The sequence below is a fragment of the Amblyraja radiata genome, chromosome 4 (genome assembly GCF_010909765.2).
Source record: "Amblyraja radiata isolate CabotCenter1 chromosome 4, sAmbRad1.1.pri, whole genome shotgun sequence".
Taxonomy (NCBI): Eukaryota; Metazoa; Chordata; class Chondrichthyes; order Rajiformes; family Rajidae; genus Amblyraja; species Amblyraja radiata.
In genome coordinates, this window is record NC_045959.1 from 9,853,531 (window position 1) to 9,876,955 (window position 23,425).

The 23,425-nt window shown below is 43.5% G+C and overlaps 1 protein-coding gene across 3 annotated transcripts in view; it reads right to left on the reverse strand.

The window, feature by feature from the left end:
* The window catches only part of ccdc102b (coiled-coil domain containing 102B), a 506,740-nt gene that overhangs the window by 204,271 nt on the left and 279,044 nt on the right, over positions 1-23,425 (reverse strand). For all 3 annotated transcript variants that reach the window (XM_033018931.1, XM_033018930.1, XM_033018932.1), the window contains exon 6: positions 14,855-15,064. In XM_033018931.1, coding sequence (XP_032874822.1) covers positions 14,855-15,064 — 210 coding nt within the window. The remainder of the gene's footprint in view (positions 1-14,854; positions 15,065-23,425) is intronic.

The window sequence follows — 23,425 nt, forward strand, 5'->3', positions numbered from 1 at the left end:
CAAAAATCAATTTAAAGTGTATTGAGGTACCAATGAAAATGAATGGTCTAAAAAATGTCAAAGCCGGCACCACCAAAGTCCCGACTTGCATACTTCCTGACTTACAGTAAAGTTTTACTGTACTTAGTTTTCAATAACCATCACGTTTGAAAATAAGTGATCCAGGAAGAACCTAATAACCCAAAGAAACCAACATCCAAAGAATCCATCTGAAGAAAATTGATACATTAATGTTGTCAAATAGTAATGGGTTTTTTAACATTACAAATGTCAGTGATTGCAGTTGAGATAAAGCAAAACTACAGAGTCCCTGTGAATGAACTTACACATATAATCATGGTGTTGCTTTGGTTGAGGCCAGTGGTTGACCATTGTGATCTGCTTAGTTGCTTATTGGAAAACGATGAAAAAAGTGAGATGGAGGCCCAAACCTTAGAGTACAATCTGGTGATGTGATGTAGCTGAAATAAAATGGACTGAATTCTCAACACGGAGGAAATCATCGTGAATTAAGGGCAAGTGCCTGCTGTTAATGTCAACAAAAGGTAATGTATTATTGAAGATCTATGAGACACCTGTGGTGTTTTATATTCTCTGTGATCTGATTTCAGGCACAGTTTGAATGGCATGATTTACTGTCATGTGATAGTACATCGCTTGAAGCTACGCTTGTTGTTTTGCAAAATGACACACTAATTCTTTCTTGGTTTTAAATTGGAGTCTTTTGTAGGAAGTTTAGGCCTACTTTTAATGAGCTGGGTTTGATTCAGATGAAGTAAATCTCCATTCATAAAGACATCAGCTACCAGCAATGAATCAACTAGAATTGTCATATACCAAAATAGTATGAATACAGAAATCACACACGGTCTAGATTGATCACTATCTATTTCTAAATTCCACTCTCATAAAAATTCCCAGTAGGTATGTGGGTGTGCTGAAACATACTTTGGGCCATCACAAATTATTTTTGGCAAAACATTGCACATCACAGCATTGGTCTAACTTAAAGAAAATAAACATGTTTTTACTTGTTTAAGAAGGAACTGCAGATGCTGGAAAATCGAAAGTAGATAAAATGCTGGAGAAACACAGCGGGTGAGACAGCATCTATGGAGCGAAGGAAATAGGCAATATTTCAGGTCAAAACCCTTCTTCAGACTTTGTTTAGGAACATAGGAAAAATGTTCCTAATGTTGGGCGAGTCCAGAACCAGGGGCCACAGTCTTAGAATAAAGGGGAGGTCATTTAAGACTGAGGTGAGAAAAAACTTTTTCACCCAGAGAGTTGCGAATTTATGGAATTCCCTGCCACAGAGGGCAGTGGAGGCCAAGTCACTGGATGGATTTAAGAGAGAGTTAGATAGAGCTCTAGGGGCTAGTGGAGTCAAGGGATATGGGGAGAAGGCAGGCACGGGTTATTGATAGGGGATGATCAGCCATGATCATAATGAATGGCGGTGCTGGCTCGAATGGCCGAATGGCCTCCTCCTGCACCTATTTTCTACGTTTACTTGTGTTTATTCGGGTCGAGACTCTTCTTCATGGCGGATGTGCGGGAGTGGGCGCCGTCTGTGTATGGCAGCCTGCCCGCAGTCCGTCTCTACACCTTTTTTTATTTTATTTTATTTTAAGTCCTGTTAAAAAAAAATGTTAGTGGAGGTCTTCTATGTGGGGGGTGGGGAAGGGGGGAAACTTTATTTCTTAGTCCCCTACCTGGTCGGAGAGGCAGCATCCCTCCAAGCTGCTTCTTCGCCCCGTCCTCGCGGCCTACCATCGAAAATCGAGCGGCGTTTCCTGTCGGGACCGGCCGGGACTACAGCTTCGGCGGCGGTGGCGCAGCGCTGGGATACCAACACGGAGCGGGCGATGCCTTACCGGGTTGCCGAGCGGTAAGCTCCGGAGCACTTTGGCCGCCGACTCCCAACATCGCGCAGCTGTGGCTGCGGGCGTCAGGCCGTGGGCGGCGCTGGATTTGGAGCGCCACAGAGCCAGGGATCGAGTTCGCCGGGGTCGGAGCTCCAGCCGGCGCGGCCTGAGGGCTACGAGTGCCCCGGTCTCTGGTCTCCGGGGAGGAGGCAGCCGCTCCAGACTTTTCCAAGCCGCTGAGGAATGTTTCACCCGACGCCGATGTTCCATCTTCACGGCAAGAGGGCCCTGAAAATCATCAGACTGGCTGCACGGCCACAAATGGGCCCTGACCTCGGGTGTTTCACAGAGGAAGAGGACTTAACTTTCTGGTGCCTTTCCCCACAGTGGAAATGTTTTGATTCTGCTGTAGGGGGACGTTTGTGTTGAACTCTATAATGTGTTGTGTCCATTTTATTCATTTTTTTCTTTTAACCTTTTTCTAATGGTTTGTAATGGAACTTATTATTTATTTTATGTAAAGCACTTTGGGGTCAATGCGAGTTGACTTAAAACGTGCTATATAAATAAAACTTACTTACTTACTTATCTTAGAAATAATAATTGATAAAATAAAAATGGTAGGCAAAATTTCTACTGCTGAGATTTTCTTCATGTGACAGCTTAGAATGTTTTAGTTTAGTTTAGTTTAGTTTAGAGCTATAGCACGGAAACAGGCCCTTTGGCCCACCGGGTTCACGCCGACCAGCGATCTCCGCATATTAACACTATCCTACACACAATGGGGACAGTTACATTTACATTTACCAAGCCAATTTACCTGCAAACCTATACATCTTTGGAGCGTGGGAGGAAACCGAAGATCTCGGAGAAAACGCACGCAGGTCACGGGGAGAACTTACAAACTCCGTACAGACAGCACCAGTAGTCAGGAGCGAACCCAGGTCTTCGGCACTGCAAACGTTGTAAGGCAGCAACTCTACAGCTGCAACACCCTGCCGCCATTAGACAGGACTGACACCAAGATTTCAGTGTCTAAAATATCATACATTTTTTAAATACCTTTCCACATCATTACCTGATCCAAATGAATGACTGATTGTCTGTTAACTGTAAATGCAAGCAGCAGTGGAGGATAGGCTAATCAAATATTTAAAATGCACTGTTATCGATTAGGATCAACTTGCAGGCTGACAGTATGTCATGATAAATGTAGTGTCTGAAAATCTAATGATTTGTAAGTACACTGAATAGAAATCCCACTGACACAGTCTTTGCTGCCAGAATATAGTTGTATGTGCCTTGACCATTGCATAACCCTGACAGCCAGTACTTAGACAAATCTACCTCTTGGCTACAGATACAGACAGTTGCTCTTTTTGGATCTATGTATCCAAGCCTGTTTTCCAAACATTGTTAAAGCTAGTGTATTACAATCCTGGTATGCAGGCAGCATAATTTGATACAAGACCATGGCTGCAGCTATGGGGGAGCGGGGAGGGGGGGGGAGTGGGTTGTGGGTGTAGAGGTGTGGAGGAGGGGGGTGGGGAGGATGGTGTGGGGGAAGGGGGGATGGGGCTGGTAGGGGGGAGTGATGGCAGAGGGGTGTGGGGGAGGGGGTGTGTGGAGAAGGGGGGTGGTAGGGGGGAGGGGTGGAGGGGTGGCAGTTGTGGAAGGGGGTGGGTGAATGTGGGGTGTGGGGGATGGGGTGGGGGGGGGGGTGGGGGAAGGGGGATGTGGGGGAAGGGTGGGTGTGGGGGTGGGTGTGGGGGGGGGGTGGGTGTGGGGGATGGGGTGGGGGGGGGTTGTGGGGGCAGGGAATGTGGGGGGAGGGGCTGTGGGGAAGGGTGGGTGTGGGGGAGGGGGGTGGGGGTGGGGGAGGTGGGTTGTGGGTGAGGGGGTGTGGGGATGTGGGGAGGGTGTGTGTGGAGGAGGGGGGTTTTGGGGGGTGGGAGAGGGGGGGTGGAGAGGGTGTGTGTGGGGGAGGGGTTGTGTGGGGAAGGGGGGCTGTGGGGGAGGGGAAACCTTCAAAACCTTCAGAACTTTTGTACTGTTTCACCGATCGTAAAAAAATTATTTGACTTGCAGCAGAGGAGAATGGTGAGTAAGGTGGCGAAAAATCGTAGCTTTATGGAGGATCATTTATGAGCAAATTTAATTACAATGCAGACAGGAAGTGGTCAAGTTGAGGTCCCAGCTTCACACGGGTGGTCCCCCAACGCAATATTCCACCTCTCCACCAATTCCAATATTGCTGGTCAGTGGGGGGGAGGAGGGGGGGCTTTCTGGAGCGCTAGCATGGTGTTGTGGGCAGAAGGGACTGGTTTCCAGAGGGCTAGAATGGACATTGTGGGCCAAATGGATTCTTGGGCTGGCAGCTCAGTCATTGAGACCACTCACACACACTCAATCACTCACTCACTCACACACTCACACTCACACTCACACTCACACACACACACACACACACACACACACACACACTCACACTCACACTCACACACACTCACAAACACACACACACATACACACACTCACACACACACACACATACACACACTCACACACACACATACACTCACACACACACTCACACACACATACACTCACATACACGCATACACACACATACATGCACTCACACACTCATACTCACAAACACATACACATACGTACACTCACAAACACACACACACACACACACATGCACACACACAGACAAACACACATACACACTCAGACACACACACACACACACACACACACACACTCACAAACACATACACACACACTCACAAACACATACACACACACTCACTGACACACACCATATATATGGCAGTAAACTTTCTTGAATACTCATGCGGCTGAGTGTGTTCTCCCCACTTTGGGGCTTCCTCCGCACTTACCGGAAATTACGCAATCAGCGCGACCTCTGCACTCACCGGAAATTACCCTATCAGCGCGATCTGTCCACTAAGCGGAAGTCACGAAATCAGCGGGACTTTTTAACCAAACACAGCCGGACCTAGTAAACCATTTATTCCTTCCAAACACAGTCGGACCTAATAAAGCATTTATTCCGTCCAAACACAGTCAGACCTAATAAAGCATTGCAGTTTCAAGCAAAGGCAGAGCAGCAGACCAAACTACTCATGACATTGTCACTAAGGGCTTACAAATCATTTATTGCAAGTACATTGTAGACTCACAGTTCAATTGATTCACAGCTTAGAATGAGAGTCGTGGCCTCTCCCTCGCGATCTTTCAGAGTGACTGAGACACGTCCAGGCATCCGGGGTTTTATAATCCTGCCCCCACCCCCCCCCCCCCCCCCCCCCCCCTCCAGGAGGGGTGTTATCTTCATCACGGTGATTGACAGGTGAGAGGATCTCAAGGTTTTTTAAACACTCATAACTTTTTTATGATAGATAGATAGATAGATAGATAGATAGATAGATAGATAGATAGATAGATAGATAGATAGATAGATAGATAGATAGATAGATAGATAGATAGATAGATAGATAGATAGATAGATAGATAGATAGATAGATAGATAGATAGATGATTTTCCAACTAGTCAGGCAGACATGAGAAATCCTCTGGTCACATTCAAAATAATGCTGAGAGTTATGCTCCCCATTACCAATAGAATTAATTAGACAATGTTTTGTTTATTTGCTACTTATAAGAGCACCATGGGGCTACATATCTCAAGCAATGTCAATACCTGACTGTGCTTTAAAAGTAATTTATTGCCAATAAGTGCTTTGAGACATCCTGACAACATGAAAGGCACATTGGGAATTCTTTCAAACCAAATTGAAAATTTGGAACTCTGATCTGGAGTAGCATGTTCTTTGGCTGTGACTTATCGGGCAATGTCTGTCACAGTAAATTCCATCATATAATTTATCCAATTTGTACTATTATAAACATAACATTTTCTTGTATACGTCATATCAATTTCATGATATTCAAAATAAAATTCTATTTTTATCTCCACTTTTTTATAATTTCAGCATTAGCTGCTGCAAGGTCACATTGTTTTACAGAAAGGCGTGCTCTTGTGTTAGTAGTATCTGTGATACCAACGGTTTCCAGGTTCCTGTACATTATCTTAACAAGTAGGTTGATGGTATTCTTGTCCTTTACAGATAATAGGCAGCACAAAGGGGTTTGCCACTTTTCAGTCGATAGCACAAGTGAAGTCAACCAGAATGACATTGAAAGCTAGGTCAGCTGCTGGCAGACATCAATGAAATGTAATACTTCCCGGGGGTACAACTCCACAATGATATCATTTCATCCACTGAAATAAATTACAAATGCACAATGCTGAGCTGAGGTCGTGTACTAAACAAATTCTACAAAGCCAACAACAACAGAATTCCACAGGCACTAATTTCACGAAATATTATTTAACAAATCCCCCATACCATCCCCCTCCCGCCCCCCGCCCCCCCATTGAGAAAGGTGCATAGATGAAACAAAAAAAACCAGCCATTTACCCCATGACAACACCGCTACACAATGATATATTAGAGGTAATTTAAAATACAATCCCAAATCTCTACCCCACCATCAAAAATTGATAGAATTGAGCCCAGTGGTGATAATGTATACAGATATTACAAATATAACACTAAACCACCTAATTTTATTTTTTACAGAGGCAGACAAGGGAGAAAGAGGAGAAACATCTATTTTAGTTCTTAACCTTTCTTCTGTCCCAATTCTAACTGTTGTTGAAATGCAATCATAGGCTTACCATAGGCTTGGTAAGTATATGATTGCATTTCAATCACAGTTTACTTGCTTGATGCAAATTGAAACACATTTAATAGATTTTCCCTAGAGTAGTGCAGAGTTCATTTTCTTCTCATGGGTTAGGTTGGAAATAAAAATTGGATGAGGAACTGCTCAGCCAACTTGCCAGGCTCCTTCCAATGGCATTCCTGTCATTGCTCTGCATACTTTCCATAATGTATGCTGAGCTATGACGGACAGTCTCTCACCCGTGAAGAATGCTAAGGACATTTTGCATTTAAATCGCATAAAAGGGAGAGCTTCTGGAAGATGGGACTAATAGGAAGGCAATTCCAGAATTAGATAGTGGAGTTTGTCCATCAACATTCCCTGCAATACTCTTCAACTAATCAAAATTATGGGTCTGCAGTCAGAAGCAAGAGATTATTTTTTAGGATACTTAATAATAGGAGTAAAATTATCCCCTCACTGAGCAGATGTAGCCTTTCAATAATATTAAAAGTTTGTTCAGGTTAAAACAGCCTTTCCTTAGGATTGCCAGTCAATTTCCTATTTACATTCTTCAACTTACCAGGACTTTTCTAAGCCTGGGCTGATTGATGGCAAGTAATCTTCACACCACACATGTGTGAGGTAATAATGATCTCCACCAAGAGAAAATCCAGCTATCACCTCCTGACATTCAGTGGCATCACCATCATTGGAACTCCCACCATCAATATCCTGGGTGTTATCACTGAACAGAAACTGAACTGGAGTAGCCATGTACACAATGTGGCTACAAGAGCATGTCAGAGGCTAGAAATCTTTCAGTGAGTAACTCTCCCCCTAACTTCCCAAACCTTGTCCAACATCGACAAGACGTGTGGTGGAATATTCTCCACTAGCCTGCATGAATGTAACTTCAACAATTCTCAAGAAGCTTGACACCAAACAGTTCATAGCAGTCCCCTCGATCAGCACCCAATTCACTCACTCCACCACTGGCACACAGTAGCAGCACTTTGCAGCATTTACTGGGTGCACTTCAGCAACTCATCAACATTTCTTTGACAGCACCTTCTGATCCCACAATCTTTACCAGCTAAAGGACAAAGGCAGCAAAGGCATGGGAACACCATCCACTGGAAGCTACCCAAGCCACACACCATCCTGACTTACAAATAATCTCTCTTGGGGGTTCAGTATTGATGTGGATAGAGAACTGGCTGGCAGACAGGAAGCAAAGAGTAGGAGTAAACGGGTCCTTTTCAGAATGGCAGGCAGTGACCAGTGGGGTACCGCAAGGCTCGGTGCTGGGACCCCAGCTATTTACAATATATATTAATGATTTGGATGAGGGAATTGAATGCAACATCTCCAAGTTTGCAGATGACACGAAGCTGGGGGGGCAGTGTTAGCTGTGCGGAGGATGCTAGGAGGCTGCAAGGTGACTTGGATAGGTTGGGTGAGTGGGCAAATGCATGGCAGATGCAGTATAATGTGGATAATTGTGAGGATTTCCACTTTGGTGGCAAAAACAGGAAAGTAGACTGTTATCTGAATGGTGGCCGATTAGGAAAAGGGGAGATGCAATGAGACCTGGGTGTCATGGTACACCAGTCATTGAAAGTAGGCATGCATGTGCAGCAGGCAGTGAGGAAAGTGAATGGTATGTCATCATTCATAGCAAAAGGATTTGAGTATAGGAGCAGGGTGGTTCTACTGCAGTTGTACAGGGTCTTGGTGAGACCACACCTGGAGTATTTTTGGTCTCCTAATCTGAGGAAAGACATTCTTGCCATAGAGGGAGTACAGAGAAGGTTCACCAGACTGATTCCTGGGATGTCAGGACTTTCATATGAAGAAAGACTGGATAGACTCGGCTTGTTCTCGCTGGAATTTAGAAGATTGAGGGGGGATCTTATAGAAACTTACAAAATTCTTAAGGGGTTGGACAGGCTAGATGCAGGGAGATTGTTTCTGATGTTGGGGAAGTCCAGAACAAGGGGTCACAGTTTAAGGATAAGGGGGAAGTCTTTTAGGACCGAGATGAGAAAAACATTTTTCACACAGAGAGTGGTGAATCTCTGGAATTCTCTGCCACAGAAGGTAGTTGAGGCCAGTTCATTGGCTATATTTAAGAGGGAGTTAGATGTGGCCCTTGTGGCTAAAGGGATCAGGAGGTATGGAGAGAAGGCAGGTACAGGATACTGAGGGATGATCAGCCATGATCATATTGACTGGCGGTGCAGGCTCGAAGGGCCGAATGGCCTACTCCTGCACCTCTTTTTCTATGTTTCTATCTCTTGATTAAATAAAAAACCTAAAAATGCTTACATTTGCATAGCCAGAGATCAGACAGGTAGGCTGCCTCAGATTTGCTGGTTTGTTTTCATGAAAAAGGCAATTAGTTTTCACTTATGGACAGCAATGTATTGTAGATTCATGCACATTCTATTGAACTTTTTTTAATTTATTTCGCTTTTGGGTCTGAACGTTTGTGGTGCTTTGAGCGGTCAGCCACAAACCATATGCAGCAGAGAAGCACATCAAGGTTCAGAACCACAGGTGATAGCTTGTGCTGACATATTTGAGAGGCTGCCACACTGCCCTCATATATCCACAGTGGGACATCACTGGAAGCTTAGGTATGGCAAAAACTGGAGATGTCAGTAAGTGGGGATGGTGTTAATAATTGTTTGTTGAGAGTGGCTATAGAGCAATCCTAATCAAAACAGTGATGAATTGCTGCTTGAACACTTTCATTACAATTCTTTTTCGATTTCAAGCCAGATGCGGGGAAGCACAATCTCAGGCACTAACTGAGATAATGAATGAAAGTGAAATGCCTAATGTCTTCCTTTTTTCTGTTTCTTCCACCACACTTCTGAGTTTGCCTTGTTCGGTATCAGACAAGTTGCTTTGCACTTTCAAACTTGGGCAGATACAGCCTGTATACAATGGTAATTGTTTGTTTGTTAAAGCAAGCTTTCCTTACAACTCCCAGTCAAATGTGTAGTCTGATTTGAACACATGTTATAAAAGCAAGTGAGTAATTGTCTATAAGAAATGTTAAAGTTAGCAAGAACGTTGAATTCTCCAATTTTAAGTCACTTCTACAAACATCTCCCTGCCTGCCCCTCCCTCCTCCCCCTCCCCTCCCTCTTGCAGCTCTTCATACTAAACATCTGAAAATTACACCAACTTGCCACCATTGTGCAACACTGACACCTGGATATCGAGATCCATGTCAGAAGTGTGGAAATTTGTCTAATTGATTAAAAGACAAAGACCTCAAATTAAGCCTAAACCCCTAATCAGCAGCAGTGATCCTCGCCCTCTAAAGTAATATAACATACTTTAATATAATATATCATATTATGATATAATATACTATAATATAATATAATATAACATTATAATATAATATAAAATATACTGTAATATATAATAGAGATACATATAACCTATTGTAGGCACCTCGGACCACATACTACCAGTGTTGTTTCTGCAAACCTTCCAAATCTAAGGGTAAAACTGGCAAACCAACATCAACCAGCTCCAGAAGTTAGAGCACATTTTCCAGAATCCAGCCACAGTGAATGATTACAAGAAGGAAGGGAATAGACCTGCAGAATTTTCCCAATGTTTTATATTTAAAAAGTTCAAAATCTTTACCAACTCATTAGAAATGTTTATGCACCATCTGTCATCTAACATCTGCTGAGAAGATACCATGGAAATGCCCAGTCTTTCACCATTGGGGACAGGGAAATGGTGGTCACTTGGGGACACATTTTTTTCTCATTCATACATCATACATGTATTACTCAAATATTTATTCTGGATCTTAACAGCAAAAGTGATGACATACAAAACTTCAAAGTTCTAATTCAAATTTCTAACCTGCCACAGTGTCTTTGCATATCCCATTCATCAAAGGCTACACACGCTAAAGCACAATGACTAGGCTTCCTTTCACTAGGACAGATAGTTAGGGTTCATAGGGCAGGAAAACAGATGGTGTTTTTTCACATGGTCCAACATATATTACCATGGAGCAGAAACAGATATGGAGACAGGTACAGCTTATATCACAGTTCTACTGAGCGGAAAGCAGATGCTTCACCTTAATGATTATGGAATAATGCACTTCTCCAATAGCATGGAAGAATGTGTGAGGTGCAGGTATCGGTGCAGGTGAGTACAGGAGCAGGGAGGTTCTACTGCAGTTGTACAGGGTCTTGGTGAGACCACACCTGGAGTATTGCGTACAGTTTTGGTCTCCTAATCTGAGGAAAGACATTCCTGCCATAGAGGGAGCACAGGGAATGTTCACCAGACTGATTCCTGGGATGTCAGGACTTTCATATGAAGAAAGACTGGATAGACTCGGCTTGTACTCGCTAGAATTTAGAAGATTGAGGGGGAATCTTATAGAAACTTACAAAATTCTTAAAGGGGTTGGACAGGCTAGATGCAGGAAGATTGTTCCCGATGTTGGGGAAGTCCAGAACAAGGGGTCACAGTTTAAGGATAAGGGTGAAGCCTTTTAAGACCGAGATGAGAAAAACATTTTTCACACAGAGAGTGGTGAATCTCTGGAAATCACTGCCACAGAAGGTAGTTGAATGGCCTACTCCTGCACCTCTTGTTCTATGTTTCTATCTCTTGATTGAATAAAAAACCTAAAAATGCTTACATTTGCATAGCCAGAGATCAGACAGGTGGGCTGCCTCAGATTTGCAAGTTTGTTTTCATGAAAAAGGCAATTAGTTTTCACTTATGGACAGCAATGTTTTGTAGATTCATGCACATTCTATTGAACTTTTTGAAATTTATTTCACTTTTGGGTCTGAACGTTTGTGGAGCTTTGAGCGAGTCAGCCACAAACCATATGCAGCAGAGAAGCACATCAAGGTTCAGAACCACAGGTGATAGCGTGTGCTGACATATTTGAGAGGCTGCCACACTGCCCTCATATATCCAGAAGGTAGTTGAGGCCAGTTCATTGGCTATATTTAAGAGGGAGTTAGATGTGGCCCTTGTGGCTAAAGGGATCAGGGGGTATGGAGAGAAGGCAGGTACAGGATACTGAGTTGAATGATCAGCCATGATCATATTGAATGACGGTGCAGTCTCGAAGGGCCGAATGGCCTACTCCTGCACCTATTTTCTATGTTTCTATGTTTCTATCCCTGCGTCATCGTGTGGTCTTGCAGAGAAAGTGATGACAAGGGAAGACAAGACATAATTTGGTGGACTTTTGCATTGCTATTTTTATCCATGAAAGCATCAATGTTCTCGGCAATAGGTAAGCAATCCAATAAGTGCATGAATGCCCTCACCGATGGTGTGCACATTCACATTTAAAAGATTGGCTTATGTCCTAATCCTGATGATTCAGTGTGCATGGTGCAGTAGAAACAGTGGTCAGGCTTAGTGCATGCAATGTATTCTAAGAGGTCTATGATAGGAATGGTAGGTGCCAGATACAGAATTGTAGCTCCAAGCAAAACCCTTTAACCACAGTCCCATCCTCCTCTCAGATAAAACTCACATGCTGTCAAGAGTCCCAACAACTATAATCTCTCCTTACACAAGGATAGTTGGTCAAAAAGTGAAGCAACCAAACATTAAAACAGTCTGCGCAAACAAATAAACGAAGAAATAGATTGAGGTCAGTGTTTAGACTAAACATGAGAAAGTCATTGATCTTCAATCTTTCCTGAAGGATCTTTGATCTGAAATGTTAACCCAGTTTTTCTTACTATGTGTTTCCAGCACTTCCTGCTTTTATTACATTTCTTTAAAAACCCTCACAGATCTCAAGAAAAGTTGTGTTAAGCCAAATTTACTGCTTTATGACCTAACAAATCTTTATTTTTATGAATTGCAATTCTTACATACAAATTTTCCAAAATCTAACAGAGATTAAAGTGTTTTTATGAATTATTTATGCAGAAAACAAAGACCTAGATGTATATGTTTATATCAATCTCTATATTGTATCGAGTAGAAATATTAGTTACATTTTCTTCCAGACAACTTGTGGATGTTATAATATCTTCTACACCCTGAGAACAATCAATGTCAGAAAGCAGAAATCCAATCATGAAGATCATAAATAGTGATTGTCAGTTTCCTTCAAGAACAGAACGTGGAACTTTCAGTTCACTATTGACTGCAAATTCCAGGACAATATCTGTGGCAAGAGACATGGGGAATAGCTCAGAGAGATGGATAATGGTACAGAAAAAGGATGGGATACAGCTTAAAATGGCACAGAATGGCTGCAGAAAATCCGTGCCACATCTGCAGTAAATGGCAGTGGCTATTGATTTGTAAGACAAGCAAAATAATCTGAAGTATGTTATAAAGAAAAGCGTATCCTATCCTTGTCCTTAACCTAATTTTCCTACAGGCATTTAAAATCTTTTAAAGACATCTTTAAATACAGCTGATCAAATAAACACTAAAAATATCACTCCGCACAATTGAGTTTGCCTCTTGTCAATCCCTGCATTTACCCTCTAAGGACTTGGGAAGGTGATGTGTTTCCCTGCAGCTTATACTGGGCTGACAGGAATATCCTTTCTCTGCCATTGACTCAGTGCCTTTGGAGATTCTTTAGTATGATATGTTTGAAGACTACTTTCTCAACAAGCAAACTAAATAAAAAGCAGTACATATTTTAGTTTTTATTTTGCTTTCTTGATAATTATTCATTTTGACATTGGAAGGTTTAAGTTATCTTTTTCCAAAACTGCATTTTTATAAGGTAACTAGACTAAGTGGGACCCTTTTGGGTCCACTCAGTCTAGTCACACGGGAGGCCTGGTCCCCCAACGCAACCCATTCCCCAATGCAATATTCCACCACTCACCTGTTCCCCCAACGCAATGGTGGGAGCTTTCTGTAGCCAGGGGACAGGGATGGCTTCAGGTGGGGAGTGTCCAGCAGCCTGGGCAGGGGGACAGTTTTAGATGGGGGCCTGTCGGGAGCTGGTGTGGGGGTGGTGTGGGGATGAAGGGGGGGTGTGTGGGGGAGGGTGTGTGTGGGGGGGAGGGGTGTGTGTGTGTTGGGAGGGGGGTTGTGGGGGAGGGGTGTGTGTGTGGGGGGGTGTGTGGGCTCACCGGTTCCAGGCCCCGGCTCCAACCGCACTCACCGGCTCCAGGAACCGGCTCCGGACTCACTCAGCGGCTCCCGACCCAGCGCCTGTCGCGCTCACACCACCCGCCCCCGCCCGCGAACACCACCCGCCGCCGCCCGCAAACACAGCCCACACTCTGCTCCTGAAGGACCTGGTGATTAACTCGGCGGGTGCCGGAAGGGGCATCGCTGTCCCGTCGAATAACAGACCAATAACTTTTGTAATATTTCACCGATCGGAACAAAACTTGGTGCCCTTGGAGCAGAGGAGAATGGTGAGTAAGCTGGCGAAAAAATCCTAGCGATATAGGGTACCGCTTTTGCGTAAATTTAAAAACAACACAAACCGGAAGAGGACAAGATGAGAGTTTTAGTAATAGTATAGATGCTGAGAAATAAATTCTTCAAAACTGAAATCTGGATGGGATAACTGACCAATTTTTTGGGGGGAAGTCAATATCTACAGAAAACACTATAAACTGAATATCAATGCTTTACTTAAAGTACAAGTGTATGAAATCCAATATCACCTGCAAAGGTAATATTTTCTACTTTGTTCATGTCAGTTTTGAGATTGTTCTGCCTTTATTAGAGGCCAGAAGCAACATGTTGCAGTAAGAAAAATGCAATTACTGGTTTCCAGTGTACATGATCATCATTCAACACACTTGCACCATGTACTCTATAAGTCCTCAGAGAAATAACCTAAGTTGTGATGTTGTTCAGCAGGTGGTGCACCATGTTTCCAACAGATACACAAATTGCTAAACTGTGGACTTCAACCAGATGTTGAACTCCATTCTGGTTCTCCTCCACCGACCCCTGTGTGAGTTAATTTACATGACAAAGTCATTTTCATAAAATGAACAAAACAGACCTTCAGCTAAAGGTGTTGTATTGACCCTATAGGGTCGATCCCAACATCTGCCCAGGCATTATTTTCACAAGCAATGTAGATTACATGGCAAGTTTACCATGCAGATATTTTTCGTGTCAATTAATCAGTGATGGATTATAAATGTGCCTATTTTATGGCAAGTGTCTCACCTCTACTAATCCACAACGTAACCCATTCTTACCTTATTTTTGTCAAATAGCTCGCATTGCATTGCTTTGAAGTCAGAATCATTTAAATTTGTTGTTTGTTGGCTCCTCTTTGCCAGCAGCTTCTCCAGCTCATCAATTTGTGCTTTAAATTTTTTGTTGTCCCTCTCCAGCCCCAGCTTCTCTGTCTCCAGCCGCTCTCTTTTCCCCCATTCAGCAGTGTTCTCAGCCTGAAGTCTTTCCAACTGCAAATAAGAGGAAAGTAATGGTGAGTCACGAATTACAAGACCAAGATAGCTTTTCACTTTTCAACACATAGTTCTTATTCCACAAAAATTATAATTTTTGCATAATGCTTGTTTTTTTGTCTTTCTCTGCCCCTCTTCTCTTGAGGTAATGCTCAATAAAAGTCTACTATGCACCCGGGGTCAATTTGTTGTGTAAAACATTAAACAGCGGTTGGTATCTGGCTATCCATACATAGGGTAATGCGAAAAGTTCAGGACCCAGTGTTTACCTGGAAAGACAGATTTTCTTGGCAGGCTCGAGAGTTATAAATCTACAGAAAGTGCCTATTCTTCCTTACAAGTTACTTGCTTGGAAGTCATACTCATCCACGGGCTTAGCTGCTCATCAGAAATTAATTTGTATTAATATGCAGAAGCATCAAGGGAGGTTCAAGGTGCTCCCTACCTGCTTTTGCATGTTATGGTTGGGTAGAAGGGAATCTGAATAGAGTTCTAATATTAATACAGGGAGTGCAATAAGGTAGAGGCCCAATTCTTGACCACAATGAACAGGAAGGGTTTAGAGGGATATAGGCCCAATGGGAAATTGAGACAAGCCCAGAAAGACAACTTTGTTGGCATGGACAATTTGTGCTGAAGAGCATGTTCCCATGTTGTACAGCTCTATGATTCTATGACCCTGTGACACAAGCCCAGTGAACACAGTTGTCTTTGCAATGGTGAGGGAATCAGGTGGATTGTGGAAGCTTGAGACAGCAATCCAGCTTCACCTAAACTGTTATAAAAGCATGTAACTATTGCCTTTATTGTCCTTGTTTTCCTTCAGCTGCTGGTATTCCCAACCCCTGAAAATTATATTTCAGAACTATAGAACCAGAGATGCTACCCCATTAAAATACTTCACGTGTGTATATTCGCTTTGGACAGCAATCAGAACATTTAAATTGACTTCACAATCCACAAAGAGGCCTTTTGAACTAGTTGGCTAATCTCAGTGCTTATGCTTCACATAAACCATAAACCTGACAGCCAAGTTTTCCCAGTGCTGTTTGGAAGGATTTAAGCTAGATTGGTAAGGGAATGTGATCCAATGCAGTAGTGAAACAGGTGAGAGGATGGGAAGTCATATAGTTATCAAACAAAGCAAGTTCATTAGACAGGGATAGTCAGGAGCAATATGACAGAATCTTGGCCAAGGAAAGGATAGGACTAGCTGCTTAATGTTCCAGGGTACAGGTGCTACAAGTGACATAGAGTTTATTGATAAAGGAGAACATCATGGCTGTGGTCCAAGTTCACATTACTGAAGGATCATCCAGTGAGGCTATGGGTGGATCTGTGGATGAAGAAAAGGGATGTGCACCCTATTGGAAGTATACTATAGATCTTCGAATAGTCAATGGGAGTTAAGAGCAGCAGATGTGCCAGGAGATTACAGACAGCTCAAGACTACCAGGATTGTCAAAACAGGGAATTTTAACTTTACCGATATAAATTGAGACTGCCATAGTTCCAAGGGCTTAGATGGGGTGAAATTTGGCAAGTAGGTTCAGGAAAAAATTCTCAGGCAATATATTGTATTCACTGGAGTTTAGAAGGATGAGGGGGGATCTTATAGAGACATATAAAATTATAAAAGGACTGGTCAAGCTGGAAGCAGGAAAAATGTTCCCAATGTTGGGCAAGTCTAGAACCAGGGGCCATAGCCTTAGAATAAAGGGGAGACCATTTAAGACAGAGGTGAGAAAAAACGTTTTCACCTAGAGAGTTGTGAATTTGTGGAATTCCCTGCCACAGAGGGCAGTGGAGGCCAAATCACTGGATGGATTTAAGAGAGAGTTAGATAGAGCTCTAGGGGCTAGTGGAGTCAAGGGATATGGGGAGAAGGCAGGCACGGGTTATTGATTTGGGATGATCAGCCATGATCACAATGAATGGCTGGCTCAAAGGGCCGAATGGCCTCCTCCTGCACCCATTTTCTATGTTTCTATGTTTCTATAGAGGGAAAAACTGAAATTGGGATGTTTTTAAAAGTGCGATAGTGAGAATTGAAGGTATGTTTCCGTTTGAATGAAGGGCAAACTGTTCTAAATATTGAATGACAAGACAAATTGAGGCCTTGTTAAGGATAAAGGATGCATGGGTCCTGTATAGACAGGTGGGATCAAGTGTAGATCCTGGAGGAATATAGGGGATTGAGGAGGATATATAAGAACAATATTAGGAGGGCAAAAAGGGAAGCGTGATAGCTTTGGTCGATAAGATGACGGAGAATCCAAAGAGATTTTATGTATATTAAGGCTAAAAGGGTAACTAGAGGGAGAATAAGGCCCCTCAGAAAACAATCATGTAAATAATCATCTATGTGTTGCAGGAGACGATCCTCAATTAATATTTCTCTCCTCGTATTGAGGAAAATTCATTTTGCAGTTGAGGAAGTGCTGGATACTCTAAAACATATGAAAGTAGATAAATCTCCAGGACATGCTCAGGTATATACAAATAAACCATGGGTAGCTATAGAAGAAGCATAGAAACATAGAAACATAGAAAATAGGTGCAGGAGTAGGCCATTCGGCCCTTCGAGCCTGCACCGCCATTCAATATGATCATGGCTGAAATTTCAAGAGCCCAGACAGAAAATATATACATCATCATTAGACATTGTTAAGCTGCTGGAAGACAGGAGGGTAGCTAAGGTTGTACCTCTATTTAAGAAGGGCTGCAAAGAAACACTCGGGAACTATAGACCAATAAGCCTAAAATCTATGATGGCAAAGTTAGCAGAGAAGGCATTTGGTATGCTGGTCTTCATCAGTCCGGGAATTGAGTATATATTTTGGGACATTATGTTACAGTTATCTCAATGGGGTTAGGTTAGGTAAGGGGGAGGTGCAGCAAGACCTGGGTGTCCTTGTACACCGGTCACTGAAAGTTGACGTGCAGGTACAGCAGGCAGTGAAGAAAGCTAATGGAATGTTGGCCTTCATAACAAGAGGATTTCAGTATAGGAGTAAAGAGGTTCTTCTGCAGTTGTATAGGGCTCTGGTGAGACCACATCTGGAGTATTGTGTAGTTTTGGTCTCCTAATTTGAGGAAGGACATCCTTGTGATTGAGGCAGTGCAGCGTAGGTTCACGAGATTGATCCCTGGGATGGCCGGACTGTCATATGAAGAAAGATTGAAAAGACTGGGCTTGTATTCACTGGAGTTTAGAAGGATGAGGGGGAATCTTATAGACACATATACAATTATAAAAGGACTGGACAAGCTAGATGCAGGAAAAATGGTCCCATTGTTGGGCGAGTCCGGAACCAGGTGCCACAGTCTTAGAATAAACGGGAGGTCATTTAAGACTGAGGTGAGAAAAAACATTTTCACCCAGAGAGTTGTGAATTTATGGAATTCCCTGCCACAGAGGGCAGTGGAGGCCAAAACACTGGATGGATTTAAGAGAGAGTTAGATAGAGCTCTAGGGGCTAGTGGAGTCAAGGGATATGGGGAGAAGGCAGGCACGGGTTATTGATAGGGGACGATCAGCCATGATCACAATGAATGGCAGTGCTGGCTCAAAGGGCCGAATGGCCTCCTCCTGCACCTATTTTCTATGTGTCTAGTCGTACTAGACATTGGTGAGGCCACACTTACAGCATTTGTTTAGTTTTAGTCATCCTGTTAAATGAAAAAATGTTATTAAGCTGAGCAAGGTGCAGAGTGGATTTACGGGGATGTTACCAGGACATGCGGGCCTGAGCTGTTGGGGGAGATTGCAGGCTAGGACTTTATTTCTTGGAGTGCAGGAGTCTAAGGAATAATCTTATTGAGGTGTCAGAATCATGAAGTGACTGGATGGGATGAATGCACAGAGTATATTTTCTCAGGATAGTGGAATCAATAACCAGCAGGTTGAAGGTGAGAGCAGAAAGACTTAACAGTAACCCATTGGGCAACTTTTTCACATGAAAGGTGGTGGTTAATGGAACAAAAATGGAACTTAAGGGAAGTAAAACACAAAGTGCTGGAGAAACACGGTGGGTCAGGCAGCATCTTAAAAGGGAATCGACACTTGACATTTCACGTTGGGCCCCTTCATCAGGTACTTTCTGCATCCAGTTAACTTCCACTGGACCCCATGCCAGAACAGTCTGCCTGCCTGACCAGCACTATGTGTTTTGCTCAAGATTCCAGCGTCTATCGTTTTTTGTTTCTCTCAGAGGAAGTAGTAGAGGCAAGTACAATAACATCACTTAAAAGACTTTTGGACAGGTACACGGAAAGGAAAGGTTCAGACTGATGTGGGCCAATGCGGCCAAATGGGACTAGCTTAGATGGCACATCTTGGTCGGCATGGAGAGTTGCACTGAAGGATCTGTGTCTGTGCTGTGTGACTCTATGAAGCTTCTTCTGTTCTTCATCACCTCATTTATTGATATATATTCATATTGTCACTTTTCCTCGAGGAGGTCTTTTCCAATGATATCACGTTTAAAATCTAATGTTAAATGGCACATTTCATCCAATCTAGAACTCAAAACTATTGTTTAGTCATGTCCATGCAGACCCCTGGAGGAGGAGCAATTTTATTAGTCTCATTCCTCTTCTTATTCCCATGTGCCCCAACAATTTATTCTCACCCTCCCATAGTTATCAGCTCTTTCCTTCCATTGATGGGTAACTTACAGTTACCAATTGCCCACCCAGTACTCATTTCAGGATATGCGAGGAATCCAGAGACCACAGAAGAAACCCATGTGTTTACAACTTGCAAGCTCCACGCAGAAAGCACCAGAGATCAGAGTCAAATCAAGGTTCCTGCACCCGCAAACCCACGAAATAGCTCAAATATTAATAATATTGATCTATGTGTTCACTGCAAAAACATGATGCAATTTAAAAAAATAGAGTGACCAGGGAGGAAAATCCTCAGTGTATTAGTAAAATTAATCTGTGGTAACATGATTTCAACACAATATGAATAGTTGTAATGTATTTTCATAATGATTAATTCAAAATGTACTTGACATGAAGCAAATGAGCAAGAACCAGCTTAATGGAAATTTCAGTTTATCCCAGGCTTTTGTAACAGCAGTTGGTGATTGTCACATTCTTTTAGCAAATCATTTCTGTATTTCAATGATGACCAAATATATCACCTTAATTCAGAATGAATGCATGCAGAAAATTGGCTTTCCCTAAGTTTCATACAGTGCTGAAAAGCAAATACACATAACAATAAAATTCTACGCACAAAGGAAGGAGAATAGTGTTAACATACTACAGAATCAACCTGCAGAGACTTAATCATGAATGAGGCATGGTTTCTACATTTAAAAGATCAAACCAATAAAATTTTTGCAACCTATAATATATTCATTAGAAATCAGCTCTGGGCACAGAGGTGATTTAGCCACTGATATTCTCATAATGAAAGATAATCATGTTTTTCTTTAATATAAATTCTAAATTCTAAAAAGCTTTAGGCCTGCAGTGAAGATGGTGAACATCTGTAAAGGCTTATTTTTCCCATTAATTGTGTTGCAGTTTATATGTTCTATTGCCTATTATTTTTAGTATTATAAATGTCAACTTTGGCAGAAAAAAGCCGATAATCCTACTTAATCCATTCTTGAGCCTGAATAACCCTTTAAAAATGCTTTTCAATCGCATTAAAGCAAAGATTAGCAAATTGTAAGGAATATTTAAATTGATGAATTTGCAGTTGAACTTTGGGTTTTTGGATGGATGGATGGATGGATGGATGGATGGATGGATGGATGGATGGATGGATGGATGGATGGATGGATGGATGGATGGATGGATGGATGGATGGATGGATGGATGGATGGATGGATGGGTGGGATGGATGGATGGATGGATGGATGGATGGATGGATGGATGGATGGATATGGATGGGTGGGTGGATGGATGGATGGGTGGATGGGGGTGGGTGGGGGTGGGTGGGTGTGTGGGTGGGTGGGTGGGTGGGTGGGTGGGTGGATGGATGGATGGGTGGGTGGGTGGGTGGGTGGGTGGGTGGGTGGTTGGGTGGGTGGGTGGGTGGGTGGGTGGGTGGGTGGGTGGGTGGATGGATGGATGGATGGATGGATGGATGGATGGATGGATGGATGGATGGTTGGATGGATGGATGGATGGATGGATGGATGGATGGAGGGATGGATGGATGGATGGATGGATGGATGGATGGATGGATGGATGGATGGATGGATGGATGGATGGATGGATGGATGGATGGATGGATGGATGGATAGCCATGAAAAACAGTCACGTGAATCACCGGGCACTGACTCCAATAACTGAGTTAATGCTTTCACTGTCTACGGAACAGCGTCAAGTGTTGTTCGCCCACGTTGAGGCTCAATTCAAACTCAGCAACATCGTCGCGGATGCCACCCGTTACTTCTACGTGGTGGGGGCGCTCGCTCAAGAGACTGCCACCCGATTGCTGCCGTACCCACAAAATCCACCTGCGTTCGGCAAGTACGAAGGTCTCTAGGCGCTGCTGCTCCGCCTTTTCGGGCTCAGTCGCTGCGATCGCGCGACCCGCCTGTTACACACGGACGGCCGCGGCGATCATAAGCTGTCCGCTCTGATGAGCGAGATGCTCGCTCTTATGGATGGCCACCAGCCCTGCCTGCTGTTCGAGCAGGCCTTCCTCGAGCAAATGCCCGACGACATCCGCCTGCTCCTCGCTGGGTCAGATTTTGCCGACCCCCCTGCAGCTCGCTGAACAGGCCTACGAGCTGTGGCTCGCCAAACAGCAGGACCGTGGGTCCATCAGCCGGGTGTCCGCACCTTCGCACCAGCAGCCTTGCAGGGAAGTCCAGCCCTCCGCTGCCATCACCACCTGGTATAATTGATGCCCTTTTAAAGCAGGTGGGAACCTCAGACCTCAGAAGTGAGAGGTTAAAAATGTCCGTAAAAACTCCAGCCAGTTGGTCCATACAGGTTTTTAGAACACGACTGGGTATAACATCAGGTCCAGGCGCTTTTCGAGGGTTCACCCTTCTGAGGGATTTCCTGATGTTGGCCTCTGTGACTGTGACTGAAATACCATCACAGCAAATGGAGGCTCGGGAAGGCACATTAGTGTTCTCCTTATCAAAACGTGCTAGAACGCATTGAGCTCGCCAGGAAGTGAAGATTCGCCGACATTCGAGCTTCCTCCTGATTTCGCCTTATAGGAGGTGATTGCATTCAGGCCCCGCCACAGTTGCCGAACATCTGTCTCATCCTCAGCTTGGAGCAGAAGTCCCTTTTTGTCTTTTTGATGGCCTTACCAAGGTCGTATCTGGAATTCTTGTAGACAACTGTATCATCAGACGTGAATGCCCGGTGTCTGGTCTTCAGAAGAGTGCGGATCTCATAGTTCATCCAAGGTTTCTGATTGGGAAACACTCGGAAGGTTTTTGTAGGGATGCAGTCCTCCACACATTTCTTTATGAAGTCTGTAACGACTGTGGCATATTCGTTCAAGTCCGTTGCCGAATCCTTGAACATTGCCCAGTCTACAGACTCCAAACAGTCCTGGAGTTGTTCCTCTGCCCCCCCCCGACCAGCTCTGTACTGTCCTCACCTCTGGGGATGCGCTCTTTAATTGCTGCCTGTAGGCAGGAAGAAGCAGCACAGTGGTATGGCCGAATTTACCGAAGTGAGGGTGAGGGATAGAGCGATAGGCATTCTTGATGGTGGTGTAGCAGTGGTCGAGGGTGTTTGGTCCTCTGGTGCAGCAGGAGACATGTTGGTGGAAGTTAGGGAGTCAATCATATTATTTCTTGATTAGCTTAGCATTCAAAAATGGATTGATCTCAGCCTGAGATATCTATTTCCCCCACTTTCTTTTCATGGCAGGAAACATGAGCATATGTTCAGTAATTGATTTTTAAATCTTAATTAAATTTTGCAACTGATAAGAACCAAAAAATATCCTTGAAAGCATACTTGGAAAAAACATGTTTTCAGTTTCTTTCACTGTTAAATCTCTCTGTCAACAATAAATGTCAACCACTCAGACTTTACATTTTCATTACCTTTGTTACACAATGCAGATTCACCTATTGACCATTCGCATACCGATATTTCACTACTGGACCTCCTCCATAATCCACACATAATCTAGAAGAACAGCATCTCATATTCTTCTTGGGCTGCTTATAAACAAACAGCATGGACATTGATTCGCCTATTTCAAATAATACCCCCCCTACACCTCCTCTCATTCCTCTGCCAACCCCACCCCCAATACCCTGGTGCACACACATTTCTCCACCACCCAGTCAGCCTGCACCTTTCCCCTCCTGCATGCGCTCATCTCATGGAATCACATTTCTATGTATCCCC